The sequence below is a fragment of the Lissotriton vulgaris genome, unplaced genomic scaffold (assembly GCF_964263255.1).
Source record: "Lissotriton vulgaris unplaced genomic scaffold, aLisVul1.2 SCAFFOLD_984, whole genome shotgun sequence".
NCBI classification, from domain to species: Eukaryota; Metazoa; Chordata; class Amphibia; order Caudata; family Salamandridae; genus Lissotriton; species Lissotriton vulgaris.
This window is the reverse complement of record NW_028253787.1, coordinates 455,284-483,128: the sequence shown is the minus strand read 5'-3', so window position 1 is coordinate 483,128 and position 27,845 is coordinate 455,284. Positions and strand designations below refer to the sequence as shown.

At 45.0% G+C, this 27,845-nt stretch overlaps 1 protein-coding gene across 1 annotated transcript; it reads right to left on the bottom strand.

The window, feature by feature from the left end:
* Positions 1-593: 593 nt before the first annotated feature.
* LOC147660755 (uncharacterized) lies at positions 594-27,845 on the bottom strand. The gene is made up of 6 exons (XM_086951482.1): positions 27,777-27,845; positions 26,571-26,710; positions 12,901-13,120; positions 7,535-7,701; positions 6,827-7,105; positions 594-857 (listed from the first exon to the last, which is right to left on the bottom strand). The coding sequence occupies exons 1-6, from the start codon at positions 27,811-27,813 to the stop codon at positions 594-596; spliced, it is 1,107 nt and encodes a 368-aa protein (XP_086807608.1). The 5' UTR covers positions 27,814-27,845.

The window sequence follows — 27,845 nt, the reverse complement described above, 5'->3', positions numbered from 1 at the left end:
CAGTAGGGACACCTCTTACCCACTTCCTAATGGATTCCTCTTGTTAATGTATAGTCCTTGGCATTAACCATGGATTGCATGGTCTTCAGCATGGCAGGCCAGACTCGTACGTCTTAATGAAAGTTGTTTTCTGCGGCAGATTCAGATTTGAGTGCTCAAACTGTTGTGTTTGCTTTGGCTAAGTTGACTTGATGTTCAAGGTCAGTAGAGTAGGAGGCTAGCATCTCATCCCACTCTTCCTGTATTAGGTAGGAAGTGTCCACGCACTCTATATGCAACGTGGTACCACAGGATATCCACCTTTTTGATCTGCGTTGGTTCCACATGGTTCTGTTGACATTTGATTTCTGGCTCTATGAGTCTGAGGAGAGATAGTTTAGGGGTTGTGTCCTCAGTTTCTTTTGAGGTGGTTAGCTCCACTGGGGGTGGAGTATAACAAACATTATGGAGGGGCAAGAGGAGTACAAGTTCATTACCATTCTCTGGTGCTGAGATTCTTGCTGCGGTAGGGACTGGAGTTGGAATTCTTTGACCTAGGTAGTGCACACCCTGGGTAGTTGGGCTGCTAGAGAAGTTGCCAGATACTTCCAGGTCTATTGATCTGCTGGCTGCACTTGCTGGGCCTGCTGCGCCAGTAGGACATTCTTCTTTTGTGTTTTCTGCTTCTCCCTGCTGGCTCGAGGTTGAGAGTATGGGGTGAGTGGTCCTCTTGGTTTCGAAGACAGAGCCCATGGGTTTTGCCTGGGCGTAGGGATGCTCAGGCTGGTGGTTAGATCAATGATCTCGTCTGGGTCTGGTTCTGGGGTCCTGCTTGCTAAGTTTGTTAAGTCTTCCTTTGTCAGAAGGGCCTTGGTCCACTAGGTGATAAGATGAGTTTTGCAGATGTCTGTTGCTGTCAGTGCGGACGGCGAGTCCGTGAGACGGGACTGCTGCATGGTCTTTGTTTGAACTGTTATTGTTGGCACTGGGGGGCTGGCGGGTTCTTGCCATCAGATGTGCGGCCAGGCTGATTTGCAAGGTCCCTTACCACCACTCTATCTCCCCTCATCTGAAGAACCTTCATTGGTTGCCAATATCCTCCTGTATCCAGTTTAAAGCCCTGGTACTTATTTTCAGGGCTCCGAATGGGAAGGGTGAAGGTAGTCCATTCATCACGTGCTCTTAGATCTAATCACCTCCGTCTTCTGCTCCCCCCCAGATTCCATTGAGCTAGAAAAGGTGGTAGAGCCTTTGCGGTGGTTGCATCCAGACACTGGAATGCCCTGCCGGTAAATCTTTGCCTGACTAATTCAGAATCACAGTTCAGAAGTAAACTGAAGACATTCCTATTCTCCAGCTGCTAACCTAAGGTTCCTCTTCGTTGCTGTTCTCAGCGCTGGGACACCCCCGTTGGGGGTAGCTGCGGGCTTAATAAATGTCATAATAATGATAATATAATAATAATGTGTCTGAGAAGATTGCCAGGTTTGCATTTCTCAGGAATTGGAGTTTAAAGGTGGTTTTCAGTTGGTTATCAAGGCAGACTGCCCAGTCTTGAATGGTAGTTGGATTGCTGTGTGGGCTTCCTCTGTTTGCTGAGGTGAGCTTCTGGCTTACATAGACCTCATCCTGTTGCGTTGTGCAGCAAGTTGTAGCTAGGTACTGGGCTGCCCTAGAGTCCTTGAGGATGAACTAGTCGGACTAGTTGAGGCAGATTGAGGCAGTCCGATTTCTAAAGTATTTAGAGTTTAAGGAGCTCAACGTAGGTACTGTGCAGGGCCGGCTCCTTCCTATGCCTCCCGGCTTCCGGCTGCACTGCCACCGCTCTTCTCAGCCTCAGACTGGGCCATACTGCCCCACAGAGGCTTGGATGCACTGATCACCGCAGTTGCGGCAAGTGGGTTGATGGTGTTAATCCGCTGCCTTGGCTCTCTGTGCCGTCTGGCTGCTCTTCCCCCCTCTTGCAGCAGCTTGCTTGCGTGTGCAGCTCGATCCGTCCTTGACGTTGTCATAGGTAGCACACACTTGTCACAGGAAGCACTAAGCAATTGTATGCAATTTGTATTTTGCTATCCTGCCCCTGCCAAGCAGATTTTCATAACTTCCATCTTGGATGCATTAACCCCTTCGATGCTTATGACGAGCTCAGCTCGTCATGAGGCACAGTGGAGCTATGCTCATGGCAAGCTGAGCTTGTCATAGCTGCTGCAGCCCTCTATTGCGTGGCAAATTCCCCACCTGTGCGGGCGTTCTGAAGGAGTGGGCGGAGTCATGACGAGTCCAGCTCTTCATGAGCACAGCTCCAGTGTGCAGCATGACGAGCTGGACTCGTCGTGAGTACCACAGCGCCACGGCCCCCTCCTCCCCCGCGCTGCAGGGGAATTAGCCCCTCATGGAAGGAGTTAAGCTTTGAACCACAGTAGCTCAGCCAACATATAACTTTACACAAATGTACTGTAACTGCTGCAAAGGAGTCCAACGTCCCATTCGCCCACACTTAGATTTCGCTGTTGTCAGCATAGGAATGACATTTTAGGCCCTCCCAAGGCATGATTTGGATCAGTGGTCTGATGTGAAAGCCCAAAAGCTTGCAATTTTTTTTAAAAACGTAGCTTTTCTAATTGTTGATATTATACGGTAAGATGCTTGGAGTTCTCCAGCTCAAACATTTAATTTAATTAGGGCCTTTATCAAGAGAGGCATATTTGCTAATCCACTAAAGGTAGCCTTGGCAACTGTAATGACCTCCAGCTAGAGTCACCCACTCACAAGCAGTATTGACATGTATGGGCCTTAAAGAGCCTGCACATATCAATGTTTAGATTTACATTTGCAACCAGAATCCCAACGCTTATGTATTTCCAGAACAGGGAAGTCATATTTTTCTCCTGCTTGCATTGCACCTTACCCTGAAGTTGCCATGCGCAGGTAAGGACTGCTGTAAGTGAATGGGATGTGCACTAGGCAGTAAGGGAAGGACATCACTCCATGAATGGAAATCTGTGCCCCACACACCTCCTGCCACACACTTCCCACTGACGAAACATACATGTGAATTTGCTAGTGCGCAAAAGATGTATTTTTCCTGATCTGTTTATATCTGGTCAATAACATTGATCTGTGAATACGTTCAATGGTTCCAGTCTAGCTTTAGGGAGGGGTTAATGTCTTTGTTTTGCCATTACACAAATGTTATATAGCTCACTGTACTCTGCTCCAGTGAAACCCAGCTGTAGGTGAAGGAAACTCACCCACTTGATGTTTACAAAGGTGGAAACCCCGTGCAAAACTCCCCAAAAGATATCAATTTGTTGATTCCTTGCTGATAGGCCTGAGTTGCCCATCTTTCATCTAAGACTGCCAGCTCCAAGCATGGTCACAATACCTAGAAGTAGATAACCACCCACTACAGAGGAAATGATATCAGAGTGAATGGGGTGATGTGAGAAATCAGGACCTGTTTGCATTGCCCCCCGCCCCTTTTGCCCGCATTTTGACTACTAGGTGCTGTTTTGCTGACTCTGATTGCGCCCTGGGCTCTGCTAACCAGACCCATTGGCCAGTGCTTTGATTAAAAGTACATTGTAATTAGATATAATTACAATTGGTACTGACAGACCCCTGTATATAAAAAGTCAAGGGGCATTCAAACTACCTATACGTCTCTAGTATATATTATGGCAGGGAGGTTTAGAGGCCAAGTAGATTTCTTGCACTAGAGGGTGCACTTCTGAGTGCCTGCTGTCATTTTAAAAGCCAGCCCTACCTTGCAGGCTGCTTTAAAATTCTAATTATATGCAAATTTGACTTTGGGATTAAAGGTATATTCAAAGTAGTATTTTTGCATGCAAGTTATCTCTAAGGTCTCTCCTAGATGCACCAGGGGTAGAATGCCATGCAACTATAAGCAGGGACATTACAAACAATGTGTTATATGCCCTGGTGAGGGTAAAACTGAAACTTTCATTTTTCCCATTGTAGATAATAGGATCCAAAGGCTAACATTGGAACATTTTATTTAAGTATAAATATTGATATGAAGGAGCTAAAAGTATCATTCAAGGACTTAAAATGTTAGTTATGATAAATCAAACAACTTGCCACTGTTAGATTTATAAATCGCTACCCCAGAATAGAAGTTATTAAACCTTCTTTTCTGTAAGCCAAAAATCCAGGCTTCCAGCTGCTCTCTCCTGATTGGCTAGCCTCTGCCAGGCATTCCCAAGCTGTCTTAATGAGTGTGAAGCAGCCTACTAGAGACACAATGGGTTGCCTGTGGAAGGAGAACTGAAACAGCAGAAGCAGAATGCAGGATTTGGGTGGAGTGACCAAACTGATCTTCAAAGGGAAAATTACACTTTGGGACATCACAGGCTTGCCCCCAAATCATGCACATCCAGCCGCACAGGAGTCCCTGTAATTATATTAGGGAGAGGGCTGGAAGGGGAGTGTTTGGGAATCTTAGCCACACCAGTGTGTTGGCTTTGCCTGATCTAACCTCCAAGGAGAAAATTTCTCCATGTTGGATTTTGGAGGATTGGTGCTTTCTGGGTCAACAATATGTCACACTTTGGATGAAGAGATCATTCTGAGGGTGGCACCCTGCTTCCCATTGGTCAGGGATGCATCCCTGCTGGATGCCCAGGAACCCTGCATAAATAGGAAAGAGTTGCCAAGCAACTAAGGTCCAGAAAAGGGGGTGGTGATGGACAGAGTATCTGAATTAGGCAGACCACTCCTACCCAGTCCAAAGATCAGGGCTTGATCCATCACCGTTTTTCCCCCATAATGCACTGGGCCAGGGACAGACTAATTTGCATGTAGCCAGGTTCTGAGCTGGGATGGCGCAGTGAGCTAAAAAACGGTGCTGGATCAAGCCCTGATCTGTTGACTGGGTACGAGTGTTCTGCTTAATTCAGATACTCTGTCCATCACCACCCCCTTTTCTGAATCGTTTTGTCCACCACAAGAGTGGAAGGGTATGCTCAGACATGAGTCCCTTGCTCACTGTACCATCAGGATTCAAGCAAGCCGGGCCGAAGATGGCTGTAATGCCAGAAACCGGTCCCCGGAAGCTTGTTTCCTTTCCAGTAAAAGAATTGGCTTGGTAGTTTGGTCTGCCTTTTTCCCATGATGCACTGGGCCAGGGACAGACTAATTTGCATGTAGCCAGGTTCTGAGCTGGGATGGTGCAGTGAGCTAAAAAACGGTGATGGATCAAGCCCTGATCTGTTGACTGGGTACGAGTGTTCTGCTTAATTCAGATACTCTGTCCATCACCACCCCCTTTTCCAAAGCAACTAAGGTCTGCAGCCTGAAACTGCAAGTAGAAGGACTGCCCTGCTGGAAACCTGATCTGCACCCTAAAGATCTACACTCTGAAGGACTGCACCTGCTGCACATTCTGGGACTACAGCCCTAAGGACTTTGCATGGGAGATTTACTAAGATTTTACGCTGTGTTTGCATCACCAAAGTGATGCAAATTGACGAAAAATCTTTTTTTTCTGATTTACTTTCAAGCGCTAAACTCTTTCAGCGCTGGAAATAACATGAAATTAATGCAAAGCAGCGTGCTTTGCCTTACTTAGTGCCATGGGAGCGTACCATGGACAGAGCATGCGTGTCCCCATGCAACCACCTAAGGTTTCTGACACCAAACCTAATTTACTGAATAAAGTAGTCAGAGATTAGTGCCAGAAGAAAACTGCACCCTTTTGATGTAGGTACAAGGAAGGAGAAAGGCTTTCATTTCTCCTTCCTTTACTAGCTTTGTACGTGTACTGCATTTTACAGCACACATACAGAGTAGGAAAAGGGTTAAAGTCAGTCTATGCTATGGTATTTTGTACTAGAAGGGTACCCTTCCAGTACAAATCCTATGTCAGACTCACAGAGACACCCTTGAACCATGGCACAAAGGTGTGTCTGTGGCGCACAACAGCTGATTTCAGTGCCAGCGCTAGCGAGAGGAGAGTGCCGTATTTCAGTAAATGTGATTCTCTCCTTCTCACCAGTGCACCCTGTATGGCTGCTGCACTGTGCTGTGTGAAAACTTTATAAATCCGGCATTGCCTCTCTTCAAGGACAATTAACGAGTGGACTTCCTGCAATATATAGGTTTACAAGCCCACCTGCATCATCTTTACCCAAAAGTCTCTATTCTGGAGTGTGTCCACTGGACTTTTAAGGATTTGGCCAGGTGCATTGGGGGAATTGTAGTCCCAGAATCCCAATATCCCATCTCAGAGATTCTTGAACCTTGGATGTGGATACTTTGAACCCTCAAGGAGACCTGAAGAAGAGCCTCGCTCAACGTCGAGAAAAAAAGCTCCAGAAAGACAACTAAGTGCAACACTAAAATTTTGACCAAGTCCTCCTACTTAGTGTATCTGACCAAGGTTTCATCGCAGTCAGCCTCAAAATTTGCCTTTTCCCTGATAAAGCTCAACCCGATGTCCCCATTTAGCACTATATGTTATTAAGGACTAGAAAGTGTTTAATATTTTTAAAAAATCATCTCTCCAGTCCCCTATTTTGGATTTCTGTCATTTTGGTGTCTATTTGTTCATAAAAATAGAACCCATTGTTATAAATTGGAGTTGGATTTTTATTGTGTGTTGTGTCTTACTTAATTAATGTATTGTTGTTTTTAAATGCTTTACACACCTGTCTCCTAAGTTACGCCTGCATGCTCGTTGCCATCTACCAAAGGTTGAGCAAGGGAATAATTTATTGAGTCCTTGGCTGACCCTTTCATTGTATTTGTGGCCTCATTACTAGTGGTAGGTCACTACTAAGTATCTACTTTCCAATAGGTGAGAAGAAACCTGGGGAGAAGTTCTTACAGAGAATGATTTGTAGTTCAGAGACGTAAACTTGCCAGTATTAGATGTTGTCTCATGTTGAATGGAGTTTGAGGTAGACTGGAAGGAGGGTCCATGAGACACCATCAGAGCAGGTGTTGTTTTCTCAGAGGTCCCTGGAGAATGGTCTGAGTGCCACAAAGAGGTACTTGCAGGCAGATTGGTTGTGTCTGAAGATGGAGAAGCATCACCAGTGGATGTCCTTTTCGAGAATGAAGATACTCCACTCGACAACATTGAAGAAGGGGGTGAAATTGTACCCTGTAAGGAGAGAAACATGGTTTGTAAGGTTGTGCATATATAGCTAAATATTATTATATTTTGTCATGTCTACATCACACACCACATATTCTAAGAACTTGTTTTCATATTGAGCTTGCGTAACTAGTATTTTGGTAGTGCTGTGAATAGCAGATACAATTATCTAACCCAACGCTACTCTATAGATTGATCTCTAAATGATGCAAAGCTGTGATGACCTCACCTGGGATTTGGACCTATGGCTTGCAAACATCAAACAATATCAGCAGTGAGTGCTTAACTGGTGGATTAATCTTGGTGGCAACCAAATGTTTCAATAAATCACAATTCAGTGATGAAAGACTGAGTCATCTGCCAGGATTTGTACCTGTGGCTTCAGGTTACATCCAAATCTGTTGACCAAGCACATAATCACAGTGAGTGTCTTACCAGTGCTAGGACTGTTGTCGGGGCAGCCTCTTTAGTCTGTAACGATGTGCTTCTTGTGGTCGGTGTTCTGATTGTGGAAGTGATGCGGACATTGGGGGGTGTGGACTTATAGATGTCCACTTGACACCAAGAAGGCAAATCATCTGTACCTTTATACTGAGTTCCGTCTGCAAGGAAGGATATAAAAATTTTTTAGTAGAAATTACAACAACCTATTCTTAGCAGTACAAAAGTGGATAACTGTGCAACACATACTTTGTAAAAGAGATTCAACTATTTTTTTTATCTTATATGACGTCTCATCAGATGTAGACTGTGACAAGCAGGCTCTGATCTGTGATAGTTTGGATTAGAGCTTGTTCTAAAACACATTTGGACCATTAATTAGTGTGATGATAGTAGTGGCTGTACAAGGCATGCCCTGCAGTGTCCTTGTCTTCAGATCATGGACTGCCACTGATAGATTGTGGATATTAACTCTGTTTAAGCAAAATACGATGATCATTGGCTTAGAGGCAAACTTATAGATATGTCTATTTTGAAGCAATGTCAATATGGTGCAAGTGTACAGGTGATTTTAAGGTTCTGAACAATCAATCAATCCGGTATTTGTAAAGCAGAAACTAATCACCACTAAGGGTTTGAAGGCACTGGGGGCCATCAGGGAGATTAAGTGAGCTATTTCCCACAGTCACATGATGCTGAGCTGAGGCTAGGGATCGAACCATGAGCCCCGCGCTCCGGAGTCAGCCGATCTTGGCCATTACGCCACACATCTCCCATACATCTGTTTCTTCCTTTCAGTGACGGCCAGCATGGGGCGGGTGCGGGAGGATAAGGGGGGGCACGAGGGATCACAATTAAAAAAAAAAAACACTTACCTTCTTGCTGGGTCCAGCGACTCTGCTCCTGTCTTCCAGAAACAGGAAGCACCCGGCACACAGGCTCCCCTGACCAATTACAACACGGCAATGCAGCATTGTGATTGGCCTGAGCACTGTGATAGGCCGCTCAGCCAGGTGCTGGAGGAGTGGGCTTGTTCTCCACGCAGGCTGTAATGTAGCCTGCGTTGAGAACACTGAAAGTGTGCATGACTGTTTTGTGCGGCCCGAGAGGGCCAACCAAAAATCCATTGCACATTTAGAAGGGTTGTACCCTCCGGCCCTGCTCTTCAGCCCCGCCCGCCCCCTCACGGAAGCTACCGCAGCAGGAGGACAAAATAAAATGATACTAACATTACGTTATTATCATTTTATTTTTTCCTTTCTATTCCTGCTTGAAGTCAGTGGGGCAACGCTCCTCCTCCTTAGTGGAGGAGCCGCCACTGCTTCCTTTGTAATCTGTTGGCCTAGGAGCTCACGGAGGCACAGCTTAGAGTATACTAGCGATTTCTGATTTGTTACTGAAATAACCTTTTTGTCTGTCCAAAAAACCTGATTCTCCTACTAACATTCTGTAATATAATGACCCACACAGCATATCTATAATAATGTTTTAATTTTCCAGATCAACCTGCAGCTGCAGGGGAAAAGGTGTAAGAGGAGACATACTTTCTTCAGCTACAAACAGGAGCAGGACAATTAGAGAGACCAGTAGCAGTTTTTTGTACCCCTTTTTGCATCTTTCAAATGGCACCCTTTCATAGAACAAACTCATACTTGCCAGTATGGACTGGTGGAGATTCGAACCCATAGTGCCAGAACTGCTATTGGGGCATCTCCAATGACTATTGCACAAAATCATAGGGTCAGATAACCAACCCAAGCAAGAAAGTACAACAACCTGGCATTGCATTTCATGTGTGCATATACACCACCACAGGCTAAGTTGTGGAAACCACATACGTCTCACTGTGCATATGAAGGACTCTGGGGTCACCTTAACCTTGAGACTACCACATGACTGTGCAGAACTGTATTTCTTGAACATTTGAAGGGCAAGACTCCACGAGAGGACCTTGGGGAACATGTAGGAAGTTCTGCCTATGGTGGGAGAACCTTGAGCTGCTGATCACAGGTACTACGAGTATTTGTCTCATGGGAACAGTGCAGCCTGAACTTCCAGGCCAGGTCCCCTCTGAACCAGCAGACAAGCAACCTAGCATTAAAGCATTCCATCTATCACCTTGTTGTTTTTTCATTTGATGCCCTAAGTGTGCCAGGTGTGCTCAGACATGGGTCCAAGGCGCATCGTGCCAGTGGAACCAAGCTATACCTACCTGAAAATCACTAAATAGGGCAAAAACGTTCCTGGAAAGCTGGATGTGTTCCATTTCAGGAAAGACCTGGCCTGGCAGTTTGGGCTGGACTGTTGCCATGAGGAACAGGGTCTACTTTGTGTGGTACACAAATACCACACACAGACACAAGTTCCAGGGGTGATGTCATACAAGCACAGCTGGACTGAGAACAGAAACAATCCCTGGCACATCCTCTCGACCAGCCTTGATGTTGTGCTACTGAGAGTCTCGCTTTTATTACAGGGGCATGATTTTGCGGCCCACAGTAACAAAACTGCCCCCCCCCCCCCCCCCCCCCTCAGCATGCACCCTTCCAGCCCATTGGGAAAATGCCTGGCGCCTGCTGCGGCCAGTCCGGCCCTGCTTAGGGGATATATAAGGTGCATATTCCGCATAAGTCCGTATATTCTGGTGGAATCTCAAAAAACAGTAGTCATGGCACTTGTGCAATCTAAATTGGACTACTGTAATGGGCTTTATCTAAATGCCCAGAAGCAATGTCTGAGGAAGCTTCAGGTAGTTCAAAATTCTGTGGCGCGTTTATTGCTGAATCTTCCTCGGCATAAACCGATCTCGAATGAGATCCGCAGGCTGCACTGGCTTCCAGTGGCTCAGCGTGTTAAGTTCAAAGCACTGTGTCTGGCCTATAAAGCTTTGGCGCATACAGGTCCTGCTTTCCTCCAGAAACTCTTTGTCTGGTATAAGCCAATCAGACAGCTCCGCTCGAGGGGGGGCAAGGCTGTTGTCGGTACCCAGAATTCGGACCTCTCATTGGGGTGGCCGTGGTTTTCATTACAGCACATCGAGATTGTGGAATTCTCTTCCATTAGAGATCAGGAGTGCCAATTCACTTGTCGGTTTCAAGAGAAGCCTAAAAAAATGGCTGTTCCAGGTCTAGGCGCACAGCATGCTACTTGTGTCCTTAGTGCCAAGACACCCTTTGGTATTCGTGCGCTTTTATAAATCTCATTAACATTAACATAATTTTGATGTGGCACACACAGCTTTATTTTAAATTAGGAGGACATTTTGATTGGCTGATCTTAGATTTTGTAGTTGATTAAGGGAGTTTGTGAGGTAATATCTGAGAGCCATACCATTAACCAGCTCTTCAATTAAGCCTTCCAATTGGGGATCAAGAGAGTGAGGAGTACTAATGCAGAAACTGACCAATCCCAGTTGAGGGCAGTAGTACCCAGGCCGTTCCCACCAGTGATACTCACAGCTAATGCTGTGCAATATAATCTGGCTGACAAGGGGCTTATGAAAACTTTTTATTGCTAACCTTTACCTGTCTTCAAAGCAGGCTAGGGGACACTCCTTGTATTAAACTTAATTTTAGAATGAGTAGTTCTCACTGTTTTTAACAATAATACTCCCTTTCTATCTCCCGGTTTACTTTTCATACATGCTTCTGCTCTTTCTTACTCTATGCTGCATGCATGTCTAATGTCCCCTTGCATATATGTCCTACCGAGGATACAAAAGAAGGTTGCTGAACTGTTCCTATGAAGTGATAGGGAAGACTTAGCTGGCGTGACCAAAGGTGTTGGAGTGACACCCTGGGGCATCCATTATGTTGGATGTAGTTGCCTCACACACCCAGAAGGGTGTCATGCTTCATCATAGGCGGTTGCTCCTCGTCGGGGAGGCGGTGCAACCCCCGGTGGGCTCACCTCAAAGAGGGGCTCTTTGGCGGAGATCTTTTTATCCAACAGCCTTATGGTGAGGTGGGGGTGTGTGGGCAGGATGGTGTATTATTGTGGTTGGGATATTAAAATGTAGCAAGGGGTACCAGAATTCACTTTATTCTGGGGGTCCCCTGGCTGCAATTAAAACATGGGGCTAGCTCGCTAGGTATCAACAGGTTAGGTCGAGTGACCCTAGAAGAGACTAGAAGTGAAAGTGGTCGACATGTTTCTCGCAATGGGTAAAATCACCCGCGATTCATCAGGACCTTACAAAAGTGAGGAAAATAAACAACATGCTAGTGTCATGTGTGTGGTGTGATGTATGTTACCTCTGTGGATTCTCCTATGCCTACTGGTCAAGGATTATTTGCCACATGAGGGGTCGGCGGGACAGAGCATCAGGGATGAGCCCATTGAATGTAGCTCAAATCGCCTGTGTCCGCGTGGGGAGACCTACCCATATCCGCCGAGCTCGAATATATGTCCTACCGCCTTCCCTCCTTATTGGCAAATGTCTTATATGCATTAGTATATGCTCACATAATCACTTCTCTATGCCTCCTCTCCAAATGTTTGTTACCGCTCCTTGCCCGACTCCTATAGTCGGATACACTGAAGTATACCATATCCTGTGTGATTTATGTTCTTGTGCAAATCAAGGTTAATCTTAGTATCTCGCAGATGGATATCATTCAGCAGTGCTCTTGGCTATGGCTAACTTCTTTTCCATGTCTGCCCCATTCTCACCAACCATTACTCAATGGGAAATGTCACTGCTGCTTAACTCTACCCAGTTAAGACAAGTAGCTGCCAAGCTTCTCTTTTCATGCATTACACCTTCAGCCAGCCCTGGTGATTTTAGAAGGCTCCACTGTTTGAAGCGATACAATTTTAAAAGGAACACTACTCGTCCAAACCAACAATTTCCTGCTGGCTAAAAAAAGCCAGGTTTGGCTAAAGGTACCACTTGCCAACTTTTTAGGCACCCTCTGGCGAGCAACATAGATAAAACTTGCGTCGCTCTGAGGGACCTCAGGCTCTAGACCGAATGTCAACATACTCACATGGATACACAGGGCCCTCATACCAGTAATGTCCGCTTCACAAATCGTACTCAATGTTGTCCCTCATGGGCTTGTTCCAATATCACCTTGTATGCAAGGTGATATTGGAACAAACCCATGAGGGACAACATTGAGTACGATTTGTGCAGCTACATTACTGGTATGAGGGCTCTATGCCATTCCCTTTGCTTGGACGGCCACTATACGTCCAGTCTCATTATACCTTTATTTGAAATATGACTAACCTGTGGCCACAACAAAGGAGATGGTTCTAAAGATGGCAGCGAGAGAGAATTTTTCAAGCGAGAAACAGTGTGTAAATGCGGACGTTCCTTAGCGCCGGAGGAGGGGCGTTGATTGGAGGCATATTACCTTCATAACAAATAAATGGATGTTTTTGGTCACAATTCTCATCCTTCCAGATGCCATCTTTCGTCATCCCACATGGTCTTTGGTTATGGGATGGGGGACCGACCCAGTCACCCCAATGTGCTATGGTTATGGGGGCCCCATTGCTCCAACGCCAGTGGTAACTGGAGCACAGGTACAAGCCGATCCAGACCGACTCGCTGCCGCTGGCCAGGTTTTTAACCTAGAGACAACAAAGCAATACAATAACACCTTGCTTGAAATAAAAGGGTAGAATTCATGATAAAAAGGCTTTTTTATGGGCAAGGCTTAGTACGGTCTGAAAGCAAGACATTTGTGGAGATTCAACTAATGCTCTGGTTAGTTACTGGTAATCCTCACACAAAGATCAACTCTTCCCCATCACAATCCTAACTTTATCAGAATAGGTTATTTCTAGGACACAAACCCTCTAAATTTAATGGAAGAACAAAGGGGCATATTATCAAGAACAGCGTTAAAATGATCGCTGCATTAGCGGCAGGAAACTGCCTCTAAAGCGGCGAAACTGGGCTTGATAATATGCCCTTGAAGATTCCAATAGAAGCCCAGGTTCACACCAGAACATGGGTTTCTATGGGAATTCACAAGGGCATATTATCAAGCCCATTATCGCTGCTATAGCGGCATTTTCCTGCCGCTAAAGCGGCGATCATTTTAACACCGTTTCTTGATAAAATGCCCCTTAACACTTCTCCTTTAACTGGGTACACAAAGACCTCAAATCTCACATGGACCTGATTGTAATATCCAAGGAGGGGGAGTAAGAGAGCTTTGAAGAGGAAGATCAGTACTCAGTGTAATGAGGAAGATGTACTTTCTATGAGCTTTTCTAACTTTACATGTGTGCTGCACTGTACAACACACATCCAAAGTGGTGAACTTTGTTAAAGCATAATATTTTATACTGAAAGGGCAGCCTATCCAGTACAAATCATTTGATTGACGTCGCCCACACAACCTTGCCCCAAAGTGCAAGGGTATCTGCATTGGTCAGGGCCGTTGGAATTATGCAGCAGGAGAGGGCCAAATTATATGGTAGGGTTGAAGGATTGAGTAAATTATGTTGCAAGAAAAGCCAAATGATGTGGTATAATGCAGCACATTTTGTAGCAGTATTACTTAATTATTTCATTGAGGTAATAGAAATTTTCAGGTAGCCAAAGTGTCCCCCAACTCGCACCCTATCCATGCACCCATGTTCCTTGTATGTCGTGTAGTTTCTGTTCTGTTCATGCTAGAGAGACGCAAATACATTTGCGTCCAACGTTAACATGTCAGCTATCCAACCATGCATAAATATCCTGTTAGTTAGGTTTCTAGACCTACGGTGCCAACGTCTTTACATGGTGCACTTTCACGTTTTCGTCCACGTTTTCTGGCCCAGTCGAGTTAGGCCCTTAAACGAGGCCCCGAGTCTCATCTCTCCTGTCTCTGAAAGCTGTATGCATCCCTGACCCTTGCCTTACTTCCTGCCTCAGACGAGCGGTGCCCGGCTCGGCCTGGTTCGCTTGCCAAGATGATGTTTTACCTACAAGTTATCTGTCCAGCCTCCTCGAAAACACATTCCAGTCTAGCGAAATAGGTAAACATATTCCCGGCTGCAGAGCAAAGGGCCCTGCCTTCCTGTCTCCGTGCAAGTAAATTACTGCTCCCGTTACCATGGTAGGCCCATGGCCCCCGCACTCTACATGAAGATCCCTTTGCACGCACTAGCATTCAATGATGAACGGCCTCTGCCCGAGAGACCTTTTACTCCAGACACTACATCCTCCAAACATGAGATATTAGATATGTTTTACGTGCAGGTTGTTCTGACACCCCAGACACCAGTCTCCTCTACTCGTGCAAAAGTCAAAGCCCCCAGTTCTCCCCCAGTTACACGTCATGCTCAGCTGCGCGCGCATATAGGTTAGAAGTTTCTGCCGACTCTGCAAACTTTCACTAAGCATCCACCCACTTGTGACGTTTCATGCTACGTTTCTCTGACATGTCCAGTACACGCCCATGTGTACGCCTTCTTACACGCCTCCTGTTACGTACATGTGTTCTTATCTCTCTCTTTTCACCTGTTACGCCTACTGTATTGGCTCCTATTGTACCGTTTTACTATATATAATGTGTACTGTTAATAAAATGTTGAATGTCCCTTCCTGAACCTGCGTGGTGATGGAACCCGATGTCCCTTGCTTCGAAGCATTATATTAAAGCCCGTATGACTCAGATACCACGGACTCTGTCTCTCATTTGAATGAGCTGTCTTGTATTGATAATTATACGGAAAAATGATTAGGTAAAATTTATTTACCACATCATAATTGTTACGCTTGGTAACACTATCTGGGCATTGGCTGCACCTCATTAATATCAGTTTAACACCCAAATACAGCAATAAGCATCAGAAAGGTGATCAGTCTAACTTTGCAAAGGGCTTCCACTGTTTGGCAACACGTAGCTGCATTTTCAGTCATTTTGTAACTATTTGAGCTAGAAATATTTGTGGGGGTTAAAATTAGAAGATGATGGATTATGTGGCAAATACAGCGAATCTAGAATGATGAAAAAAACCAAGGTGACCGCACATTGCATAATTCCAGCGGCTCTGGTGTTGGTGCAAGGCAGCCTAAAGTGTGCCAGCACTAGTGGAGAGAGCAACCCGCCATCTCTTAGTACCTACAGCACTGTTGTGCTCTTCCCTTTTCATGCAACACAGCAGAACAGCTTTGTTTACTGTTAAAACTTTGTAAATCTGCCTCTTCGTCTTTCCAGACCAAGCATTCTTGCACATATAATGCCTGCAAGCATTGATGACATGCAAGTCCAGCATCTTTAGCCTTCCCTCTCTTCAGTAACTTGTATGATTATCTGTCTCTGTACAATGTGAGTGTGTGATGTAAAGGGCTCTTACACCCTACATTGGGATAGTATCACTATCATAGAAATTAAATCTATGTGAGAGCGGCTGAGGAGCGAGGAGGCGCACTGTTGGAGATTGTCAATACTTGGAGATTTCTTGGAGATGGGGCCACCAACAAAAATTGTAGTCCTGGGCACCACGGATGCTAAAGATGGTGTATGGGAATTGAATATCTGCAGAAGCATAGGGGACATCAGAAAAGCGCACTAACCACCAGCGAGGGTATCCAGGCACTAAAATTGAGTGGTGTGTATGGTAAATACATTTCTCTGTGATACGCTAGTTCGGGGTGTAGTATTGTGACAAGGAGAGCGATCTCGGGAGCCTGATAGGGGATACGATGCCTTTGGGACTTACCAATAGCTCCTCATCGTCTCTCTCCCCGCAACTGCCGGAAATATCACCCTTCTGCCTGCCAGAGACCGAGACGGGACCATGCTACTTTAACTGGGCCGAGTTCGCAGGAGTCCCCGCCCCTTTTTCTGACGTCATGGATGCGGAAGCTGAAAATGTCGGAACGCCGAGACAAGGTGTGTGTCATTCACCCGGAGGAGAGGAGTGCGAGACAATGGAGGAGACCAGCCTTTCGTGGAGGAAGAACAAAGCAGCGAAGGGAGAACGGCCAACAAGTTCGAGAACCGGAGTAGGACGCCTGGAAAGCCCATCCCGAGGACTACCGGAGCCAGGAGGCCAACAACACCACGCTCAGCCCAGCCACACTTCTGGAGAAGTGTGACTAGCACAGGTACGCTCACGTATAGCGGGCTGGGCGGGGAGGAAGGTCTAAAGCCGTCCCGATAAATACCGATTATCCCCATGCACTGCCCTTCCTGAGCACTATCGCCACCCGAACCTCCTAGAGTGTTGCACACCGAGTGAATCCTCACACCCTGTCCCTGTGTGCTAACAAGAGAACCCCAGCCTAAATTAGTTTCCCTTTGTTTTCTTTTCTGCTTATTTTTTCGCCTACGAGCCTGGGGCATCCTGGAGATAAGACGACGTGGATTAAGAGGGAGCGGATCCCCGGAAAAGGACCAAGAAGCCTCCCTTCCCTATTATCGACCCAGTCCCAGGAGAAAGAAACTGTTAAAACCAATAAAACCACTGTTAACACCTTGGCTGCTGTGCTTATTTTTCCCCTGTGCTGAAAAATGGAAGCACCAATGTTACATGACGAGCTCAGCTCGTCATCAGCACACGACCACCGTAGCTGAGGACGAGCTGAGCTCGTCATCAGCATCGAAGGGGTTAACACCTTTACCTGCCTCCCCTGTTTCCTCAGTCCCGCTTACAGTGGTGGAGAATGCGGGCACAGAGGTAACCATCTGTACCGGAAAGATGGAGGAATTACTACAGCACTTGGTAAAAGGCCAAGAGCAGTTGGGCTGGGCAGTGGAACAACACTTAAGTTCCGCCCAAGCCGACAGAGAAACATTCAAGACCACGATATCGGCCCAGATAGACGGGCTACAAAAGATATTAACGAACCCCGTTGTGCCGCAATACGGAGAAATAAGAAGCCCTCATACCAGTCCATCCGGGGTAGCTCTGCAAAAATACATACCTGGAGAAGATCCGGACGCATTCCTTTTGAATTTTGAAAGGGAAGCCCATGCATGTGGTTGGTCCGTAGAGAAATGGCCGTTTTTCCTAGCACCACTGTTATCTGCTGAAGCCCAGGCGGCCTATCAGGTCGTAAACCCCTCAGGGAATGTTCCCTATGCCACCATCAAAACGATAATACTCGACCATTTGGGTCTGGACTCTGAGGCATACCGAGTACGGTTCAGGAAAGTGAGGGGGGTGCCTGGGGAGAATCCCAAGACTTTATTTTTCCATTTAAAAATGGAGGCAGACAAATGGCTCACCCTTGCCACCTCGTCCAAGGAGGACATTATGGATAAAATTTACTTGGAGCAATACTTAGAGGCCTTGCCTTACAACACGCAGAAATGGCTCCGACAGCATTCCAACCGGACAACGATCCAGGCATTGGAAATGGTCACCACCTTTGCTAGAGCCCATTTAAGACCCCACCCCTGGGAACAAGAGAAGCCATGCAAACCACCAGTTGCGAAAATGGAAAAGAAGCCTAGGATGGGGAATGAAATCATCACCCAGAGATTCCAGAAGCCAGACCAACCCAGTTTTCAAGGCCCTCAATGCTTTGATTGTAGAGTCTGGGGCCACATCACCAGACTCTGTCCCCAAAGAAAAAACTTGGAAGAACCCATGGAAGTGGGATATCTCCCTAAAACTGTCTTCTATTCCGCAGAACAGGGAGGTGCTTATCATGTGAGTGTAAGGGTGAATGGGGAAGACATTAAGGCCCTTCTTGACTCTGGGTGCAAGCAGTCCGTCAGAAAAGGGGTCCTCGTTAAACCAAACCAAGTGGTCCTGCATTCGTGGGTCAATATCAAATGTGTACATGGGGATGTTAAACCTTACCCGATTGCAAATGTAAGCCTAGACCTGGAGGGGGGAAAGAAGTGTACTGTTATGGTAGGTGTCCTAGAGACCCTTCCCGAGGAGATCATCATAGGGACAGATAACCCTAACTTTATAGATCTGTTCACACACCTCCTCAAACAACCTCCGCTCATACAGAAAGATAACCTTATCCCAGCCATACCAGCCTTATTGTCTCCAGAGCCGTGGGCCACTGACCAAAGCTTCAAGTTTGCCCAAGCCAACGATAGGACCCTGTTCAACGCCTGGGAGCAGGCTCATAGTACACAAGGTCCATCTGTTCCCCGATATCCCCGTTTTTTGATCCAAGAGAACTTACTGTATCAACAGGGATCTCCCTCAAACCCCCTACAACTGCTGGTTCCTGCCTGCTTTAGGGAGCAGATCATGTTTTATGCGCACACACACCTCCTAGCGGGACACATAGGGACTGAAAAATCCACACAGAACATTTTGAGACACTTTTATTGGCCAGGAATCTATCAAGACATAACAATCCATTGCCAGACCTGTGAGGTGTGCCAGAAGAAGAATACCCACAGGCCTCAGCGGTGCCTCTACAACCCCTGCCGATAATAGGTACCCCTTTCAAAAGAGTAGGAATGGATTTGATAGGGCCCCTGCCTAGAACAAAAAAGGGTAACCTGTACGCTCTCGTGATCGTGGATTATGCCACTAGGTTTCCCGAGGCTATCCCCTTAAAATCTCCCACCTCCCGAGTTATAGCTGACAAACCATCGAGCTGTTCTCGCGGGTAGGTTTTCCGAAGGAGATTTTAACCGACCAGGGTACTCCCTTCGTCTCCTAACTGATGCGAGAGGTGTGCAAGCTCCTAGACTTACAGCATATTAAAACAGCGGTATACCACCCGCAAACAGACTGTCTAATTGAGCGTTACAATGGCAGCCTCAAATCCGTTCTAAAAAAAATGTTATCAGTGAATGGGACCGAATGGGAGTGAATGGGACCGAATGGGACCGAATTCTTCCCTTAGCCCTGTACGTCATCAGGGGGCAAAAACAAAGCAGTCTAGGGGGCTCGTCCTTTGAACTTTTATTTGGGCGTCATCCTAGAACCCTTCTGGAGATGACAAAGGAGGCATGGGAGACAGAAGAGGCAGGAGAAGTCAAGAACATCTTGGAATACAGCCAGAATCTGAAAAACCAACTAGGGAAAATTAGGGAGTTAGCACACTCTAACCTAGAGAAAAGCCAGGAAAAACAGAAAGTAGCATATGACAAAGGTAAACGATGGAGAAAGCTCGAGAAAGGGGAATGGGCGTTGGTTCTACTCCCCTCCAGCACAAAAAAATTCCAGGCAGAGTGGATGGGACCATATGAAGTAGTGGGAACAATAGGGAACACTAGTTATCAGATCCAGGTTAACCCTCAGAAAACACAGACCTACCATATAAACTCCCTTAAAAATGGCTAGGACCTCCTCCAAAGAGCAACAATCTCGCCATCCCCTCTGGTACCTCCCCCACGTCCACTCTGGAGAGCCTAGTGATCAATGAAGATCTAAGGGAGCAAGAACAGGACGACCTACAGAAAGTGATCAGGCCTTTTTCTCCCCTCATTTCTGATCTTCCTGGAAAGACGTCAATTATCGAACACCGTATAGTGACAACCCCATGCGCTGTGGTCAAACAGCGACCATATCGCATTCCTGCTGCCAAGAGAAAAGACATACAGAAAGAAGTTGGGGAAATGCTGCGTCTTGGGGTGCTCAGACCTTCAAGGAGTGAATGGTCCTCCCCGATACTCATGGTTCCAAAACCAGACGGAAGCACCCGGTTCTGTATGGACTTCCGCGCCCTAAACCGTATTTCCTCGTTTGATGCATACCCCATCCTTGCATCGACGAGCTCATTGAAAAACTAGGAAAGGCCAAATATATCAGTACCCTGGACCTGACCAAGGGATATTGGCAAGAACCACTCAGAGAAGAAGACCGGAAAAAAACAGCTTTTGTAACACCTGACGGACTATACGAATTTAATGTCCTCCCTTTTGGTTTGCATGGCGCTCCCGCCACATTCCAACACCTCATGAATGACGTCCTAAGGGAACATCAGAACTTTAGTTCCGCCTATTTAGATGACATCATAATCTTTAGTCCCTCCTGGGAAAGCCACATGAAAAATATGCAAACCATATTGATAGCCTTGAAGAAAGCTGGCCTTCAAATAAATTCCAAGAAGTCACGTATTGGATATCCGAAGGTCAAGTATCTAGGGTACCTATTAGGACATGGAATGATTGAGCCCCAAATTGAGAAAGTACGTGCCATCGCAGACACCCCATTCCCCAAGAACAAAAAGGAGATGAGGGCTTATAGGCTATTATCAGCGCTTTATCCCGTCCTTGTCGGAGGTCGCAGCCCCTTTGACAGACACCCTAAAAAAGGATGCCAAACCTAAAGTCTTCCAATACCCCACAAACCACATGTGGAATGCCTTCAATACATTAAAGCGGGCCATCACTACCAGTCCCGTACTATCCAGTCCAGACTTTAGCCGTCCCTTCTTATTGTACACCGATGCATCAGATTATGGGGTAGGGGCGGTACTTTCCCAGTTGTCCCCATAAGGCATAGAGCATCCATTACTATATATCAGCCGGAAGCTCTTTCCTCGGGAATTGAAGTATCCTAGAGTAGAGAAAGAATGTCTCGCCATCAAATGGGAGGTGGACAAATTAAGATATTACCTGGAGGGACACCTATTCACCCCTTACACTGACCATGCTCCGCTCACCTGGATGGGTCAGAACATATCCCCAAACCCAAGGATACTGAGGGGGTTTTTGACCCTACAACCATTTACCTTCACGGTGTGCCACCAAAAGGGGAAGGATAACAACAACGCTGACTATCTCTCTCGCTTTCCTCTCCCCAATTGGGAGAATCCAAGGGGGGTGGTGTGTGACGAGGAGCGCCATCTCGGGAGCCTGATAGGGGATATGATGCCTCTGGGACTTACCAATAGCTCCTCATCATCTCTCTCCCTGCAGCCGCCGGAAATATCACCCTTCTGCCTGCCAGAGACCGAGACGGGACCATATTACTTTAACTGGGCTAAGTTCGCAGGAGTCCCCGCCCCTTTTTCTGATGTCACAGATGCGAACGCTGAAAATGTCGGAAGGCCGAGACGAGGTGTTTGTCATTCACCCGGAGGAGAGGAGTGCGAGACAACGGAGGAGACCAGCCTTTCGTGGAGGAAGAACAAAGCAGCGGAGGAAGAACGGCCAACAAGTTCGAGAACCAGAGTAGGATGGCTGGAAAGCCCATCCCGAGGACTGCCGGAGCCAGGAGGCCAACAACACCACGCTCCACCCAGCCACACTTCTGGAGAAGTGTGGCTAGAACAGGTACGCTCATGTATAGCGGGCTGGGCGGGGTGAAAGGTCTAAAGCCGTCCCGAGAAACAGCGACTATCCCCATGCACTGCCCTTCCTGGGCACGATCAGCACCCGAACCAGTTATTATGAATAATCCAAACCTACTAAAAGTAAAGTTAAGCTACGAGGAAAATAATCCATTAAAAAGTAAAAACCTTGTTAATAATAAATGTATACATATATCCTACACCAAGCGCAAGAACCAATATATGCAGTACTCTCACTACATATCTAACAAAACAAATGATGGAGGATCCATTCACAGAATACATTTTTCAGGGGATTTTAACTTAAATTTGCTTGTGCCCTATTCAAGAGAAGACTTAATCCAACAACAGGACCATATCTGGGCAAACGCACATCAATCATTACCCACTGTAGTTAACTTGATCTAAAGCAAACTAGGTATAAGCTTTGCTAAAGATATAGAAGCGATAGGATTAAGAATTTTAAATGGGAGGTTACCTCAAGACCCACCACCAGCATGGACATTTTACTCGCAAAATCATAAATAGACTACACAATAGTATCTCTGAATATCTTTAGTAATGTGACTTCTTGCTCCATTGGAAAAGTGTCTGAGAGTGACCATAGTCAACAAATACTTATTACAAATTTATATGTTAATAAGCATATTGCATATGAAACCTTTCATGGTACAATAAAGTATAGGAAGCTAATCTGGAAAGAACGCAGCAAACAAGATACTAACGAAATGGCCTTCAACGTGGTCAGAGCATGTTTTGAAGATAAAACTTTATCTGCGGTTGAACAATGAATGGATTTTATACAAAAACTTGTCAAAACTTATGAGTCAAAACCCTACCATAAGAAAAAACATAAGATGCAACAAGGAAGAATGAATAACATCTTCGTTTATATAAGCAATTATGTAAACTAATTCAGAAACAAAAAAATGGTGCGCCTGGCACAAATGGTGTTCTGTTTGCACTTTTCAAAGACGATTCCAATCTATGGTCAGAATACTTGATGAAAGTATTTAAGGAACTTGTTAGGTCATCGAAGATACCAGAAACCGGAAGAGCTCATTGATAGATCCTATTTATTAAAAAGGAGATTGGCCCCAGCCGGAAATCTATCGACCTATTACATTACAGGATACTGATGCCAAACTATTTGCAGGCGTACTATTATCAAATCTAACAGAATGGGTAAAGGAAAAGCAGATAATCCCGCCAAATCAAACAGGATTTATACAAGGCTTAGGCACAACAGCAAACATGATTGTGCTATCCGTTCTAATGGACAAATATATTACAAGGAAACAACCATTGTACTTGTGCTTTGTGGATTTTATGTCTGCATTTGACTGTGTTCATGAAATCTCTTGTGGCAAAAACTGATAGAAAAATGAATACCCCTCGTCCATTTAACATCAATTCAACTTCTTTACTCTGACACTTGGGTCAGAGTTCGGATGGGAGATGGAACATCCGTAACAAAATAAATACCTACTGTGTTAGGCTTAAAGCAAGGGTGTGTGTTAGCCCCACTGCTTTTTAATTTGTTTTTAGCAGATCTAACGCAAGCATTGGATGAGGTGAACGCTTGTCCACCCAAATTGGATAATACTTTTATATGTAATCTGCTATATGCGGATGATGTAATCTTACTTAGCCAAACAAAGGTTGGTCTGCAACGCCTGATAAATTAGGTAAAAAAAGGTAAAACACAAGTTTAAATGGATTTTGGATAAAACACAACTAGAGCAAGTAAGAACATACAAATACCTGGGAGTATTATTTGATGACAAGGGAGCATTTCAGGCACATTAAATCGATTTGCAATGGAAAGCAAATATATTGCGATTGGCTTTTAGAAGCTTACAGAAATCCATAGGAGGACAGTTATCATCCACTTCTAAAAGTTATTACAGCAAAACTAATGCCAACCCTAACATATGGAAGTGAAGCATTATATGGAAAAGATTTAGTTACAATAAATAATGCTGTTACAAAAATCTTTAAAGCCCTCTTTTTGTTGCCACATAATGCATCTCCCGCACAGATACGAATGGTATTTGGGCTAACTAATCAGCTACTAGCTAGTAAAGGCCAATTTCTAAAAGTGTGGAAGAGGGTAAAAATGGACACTGTAAATCAAATGTCTAAATTACTGTGGCAGGAAATAAATACAAACAGGAAAGCCCAAGCATGGAAATATCTACACGCTTCACTAAATGAATATTCAGCTAACTTAATCTGGGAAATGACAATTATACCAAGGTAAAAATTCAACCGTATCTGGAAATCCCTTGGACTGTGAAGTATAAACAAATATTCATAAAAACCAGTTTGGGAGTATTTCCAGGTTCTTGTCATCTAATGCTATGGTTGAGAAGAGAGGAACCAATGGCTTGCGGCCTTTGTAAACTAGGAGAAAAGAACATTATGCACTTTCTTTGTGTATGCCCGAAACTGAAATTCTAAAGAATATTGTTCCTTAGGAGACATTTTAATCATCGAGGAATAAGGACTTGCAGGCAAGCCTTGATAAGATGCCTTCATACTGATGATGTAGTATTAACCTCAGCTTTTGTAAAGTTCTTAATCAGACTGAGAGCTAAGTTAGACTACCAAAAACAAATTGAATGCAATTTGGGGTGACTATAATATGTAAATAGTAACATGAATTTTATGTCCTGCACATTTTTATTTTTAATATGAAAGAGTTTTACATTTGACCATGTCTTAATTATTTTTGTCTTGCCTTTTATACCCGGATTTTATAACAGGAATCATTGTTTATATAATGTAAGATTTTAATTAATCAAACAATAAAGTACAAATGAAATAAAATTAAATGATAGGTAGTTCTAGTTCAGAAAGATACATTGGTGCAGGTAACACATTGTTGTAAAAAACAATACACAAAGCAAAACTGAAAACAACAAGAAATGCGTAGACTGTGTATGTGCGAAAAATAAGTAATGACATAGGCAAACTGATGGAGACCAAAAAGAATACAAATAGAGGAACGTTTGAAAAGGAGGAGGGCATACTGAAAGAAGCTAACAAACTTGCAACAGACAGTAACAGAAGTGAACCCTGACAAAAACAGGTTTGTGCTAACAGACTGACAGTAGAAAAAGGTGAGAGTAAACATCTACCTAACTGCACAACTGGAGCCAACAATGCGAAAGAAACAGAAGTAATCTGATTTAGGAAAGAGAAGGTACAATCAAAGATCATGAGCAGTAATAGGTGGAATGAATGCAGACGGAAGAAATAAAACAGAGTGAGGTAGGGAAAGAATCATTGGTGGGAAAGATACATTTATTCAGTTTTAGAGATTTGATAGATGGAAATCTCTACGTTACCCCGCTGGCTAGTCTAATGAGAAGCTTTGGTTTGAAACTTGTGTCATATGCAGACGACACACAGATCATCGTCTCGGTGAGCAGCTCGGCTAGCCAGACGCCCATTAGGTTCGGTGACTGAATGAACAACATCGCTAGGTGGATGTCAGACAACTGTCTGAAATTGAACTCATCTAAGACCGAAGTCCTGTTGCTGGGGAATAATCCTTCCTTTTGGACCACCAGCTGGTGGCCTGACCAATTGGGTCTGCTGCCCAAACCGGTACTTAAAGCCAAACATCTAGGCATTCTCTTTGACACAAAGCTTACCTTCGAAAATCAAATCCATGCCATCACCTCTGCATGCTTCTTCATTCTGAAGATTTTGAGGAAAGTCCTCCCGGTGGACTTAAGGAAGACAGTGGTTTCAGTATTGATTTCATCAAGACTTGATTATTGCAATACCCTCTTCTCCAGTGCTCCACATCGTAGCATTAAGAAACTTCAAACAGCCCAGAATGCAGCAGCTAGATCACTGTTGGGCATCCCCAAGTTCGTCTCAATTTCCTCAGCTCTGATTAGACTTCACTGGCTTCCAGTGGCTAAGAGGATACAATTTAAATCACTATGTATCGCTGTTAAATGCCTTAATAACATGGGGCCATCACAACTGATGACATTTCTTAAACCTTACTCCCCTACCAGAGCCCTTAGATCGGCCTCATTGAGAAACCTACCTGTACCCAGAATCAGTAAAGTAAGATGGGGTGGCAACAGTTTTACAGCCACAAGACCATCGGCAAAGACTGCAAACTAGGAAGTTTGAATATATCTTACCCCGAGTGAGTGGGACGACCTAAAGCATGCCTCGAAAGAATTCTATTGCTACCAGTCGAGCCCAAGGTCAAATTTAAGGTTCTCTGCACATTTCACAAAGTCTACTGAGAAAAAGGATGAAAATACTACCAAAACCTAGCCCCACATATTACTCCGGCAAGAAAACTCTGCTCAGAACTGACCTGATCCAACGACGATTATTAAAGCAGTTCTGTTCAGAGAATTAATTAAATTGTGCAGTTGTGCAATTTCTTACCATGTGCCACACACTCCTTTACCTATAGACTGCCAGCTTAAGTCAGGTTACCAAAGGCGAGTAAAATATACCTAACAGAAAACCCTATTAACCTGTGCAGAATTTCACTAGAACTAAATGGCCTGAGAGTATGGAAACCCCTCTGCCCTGTCCAAAGAGCTGCACTCCATTACATGCATATCTTGAAGTTAATAAAACACTGTACTACTCAGACTTATTTTCTCATTGTAACTTCTGGACTCTTGCAGAGACAATGGCAAAGCATCAGGTATGGACCCCACCATATCCGGCTGGATGAATTTTCCCAATATACCCCCTTTGGAAGGCTGGACAGTGCTGCCTTCTCTTTTAAAGCTCTGAAGTAACCAAGTCACACATAGTGCTTTATAAAACTCAAAATCAATAAATAAAATGTAGTGTTGTATGTCTGCTCACCGCTTCATGTTCTGCTGCAGTGGCGGCCATGGCGAGTTCATTGAAGGTCAGCCGGCAGTAATCTCGAGCTTCGACCCAAGATTTTGTGATCGCCACATAATGGTACTGCTTTGAGGCTCCAGTATTAGTTCCACAAAAAGCTGCAGAATGTATGGAGAGATGATGCATAAGAGGCCAGGGAATTGAGATAGACATTGGAGAAAGAGGATATGACATGTGAGAAACGAGAGCTGCCACCTGCCTTCAGAAAACAGGGGGTGCCCTCTCAATCATCCACAGAATCATTATAGTCTTTTCAGCTTCCCTCTCCCTCCCTTCACCACAAGCAATGCTATGACCAGCCTTCAACAAATGTTTTTCCGATGAATTTGCAAGAGTGCAAAGCCACTGGAACTACATCTCACACCAATAACATCTTTCTTCACACACAAACCACAACCTACAGAAGGACTAAGCCAACACCACCTCAAAACACTTTCACAGAACTGATCACCTGATAGAACTCCACTTGCACAAGAAAGCACCACCCTGTTCCAAAAGAGCAGCATGCTTGACTTGCCTCAGTCATCCCTGCCCAACTAGTCACACTGCTCACCCCTGAGGAACTGATCACACTATTATGTTGCCACCATCAAAGACCACAAATACCCACTCAAAGTCCAATCGTGAATCACACCCATAATATTAAAAACATTTTCAGTTCATCATTCACAACAAGAATTCCTCTTGTGACCAACCACACTCGGCACAAACACGGTCACACGCCTATAGACTCTTGACAACTAGATCCCGATCAAGGAAACACATTATGCGAAAGCATCTAGGCCTTTACTTTGGACATGCAGTGCCAACAAAGAGGCATGGGTGGACTGGGAAAGCAGTGTCACAGAACCCCAAGTTTGCAGGCCTCATGGCACTCCATGCAACATTCACCTCAAAAATATTCAACGGCAATAAAGCCAAGTTTGAGTTACCCTCATAAAATAGCAAGCTGCTTTTCAAGGCAATTAAGAACTGGTCAACCATTTCCCTCCAACCTCTAATCCACACTTGGTTCACAAACCCACTGACATCCTCTTGGACAGATGCAAGACAATATGCACACCTTCTGCCCCCACCAGTCCTCCCGCTCCTGCTCCTATTAAAGACCACAACCTCAACATCCTTCCTCTTAATTACTAACAGGATATAGAATGTTGCACTTACCCAAACAGAATGAGAACAGCAGGCTCAATGAATCCATCTGTCAATCACACCAACCCAGAGAAGGAAATC

Coding starts and splice junctions, on each gene's coding strand:
- LOC147660755 (XM_086951482.1), bottom strand. CDS start 27,813: ATGGATTCATTGAGCCTGCTGTTCTCATTCTGTTTGG. Junction 13,121..26,570: donor CTGCAGCAGAACATGAAGCG/GTGAGCAGACAT, acceptor TGTTGTCTCTAG/GTTAAAAACCTGGCCAGCGG. Junction 858..6,826: donor TGAACTACAAATCATTCTCT/GTAAGAACTTCT, acceptor CTTATCACCTAG/TGGACCAAGGCCCTTCTGAC.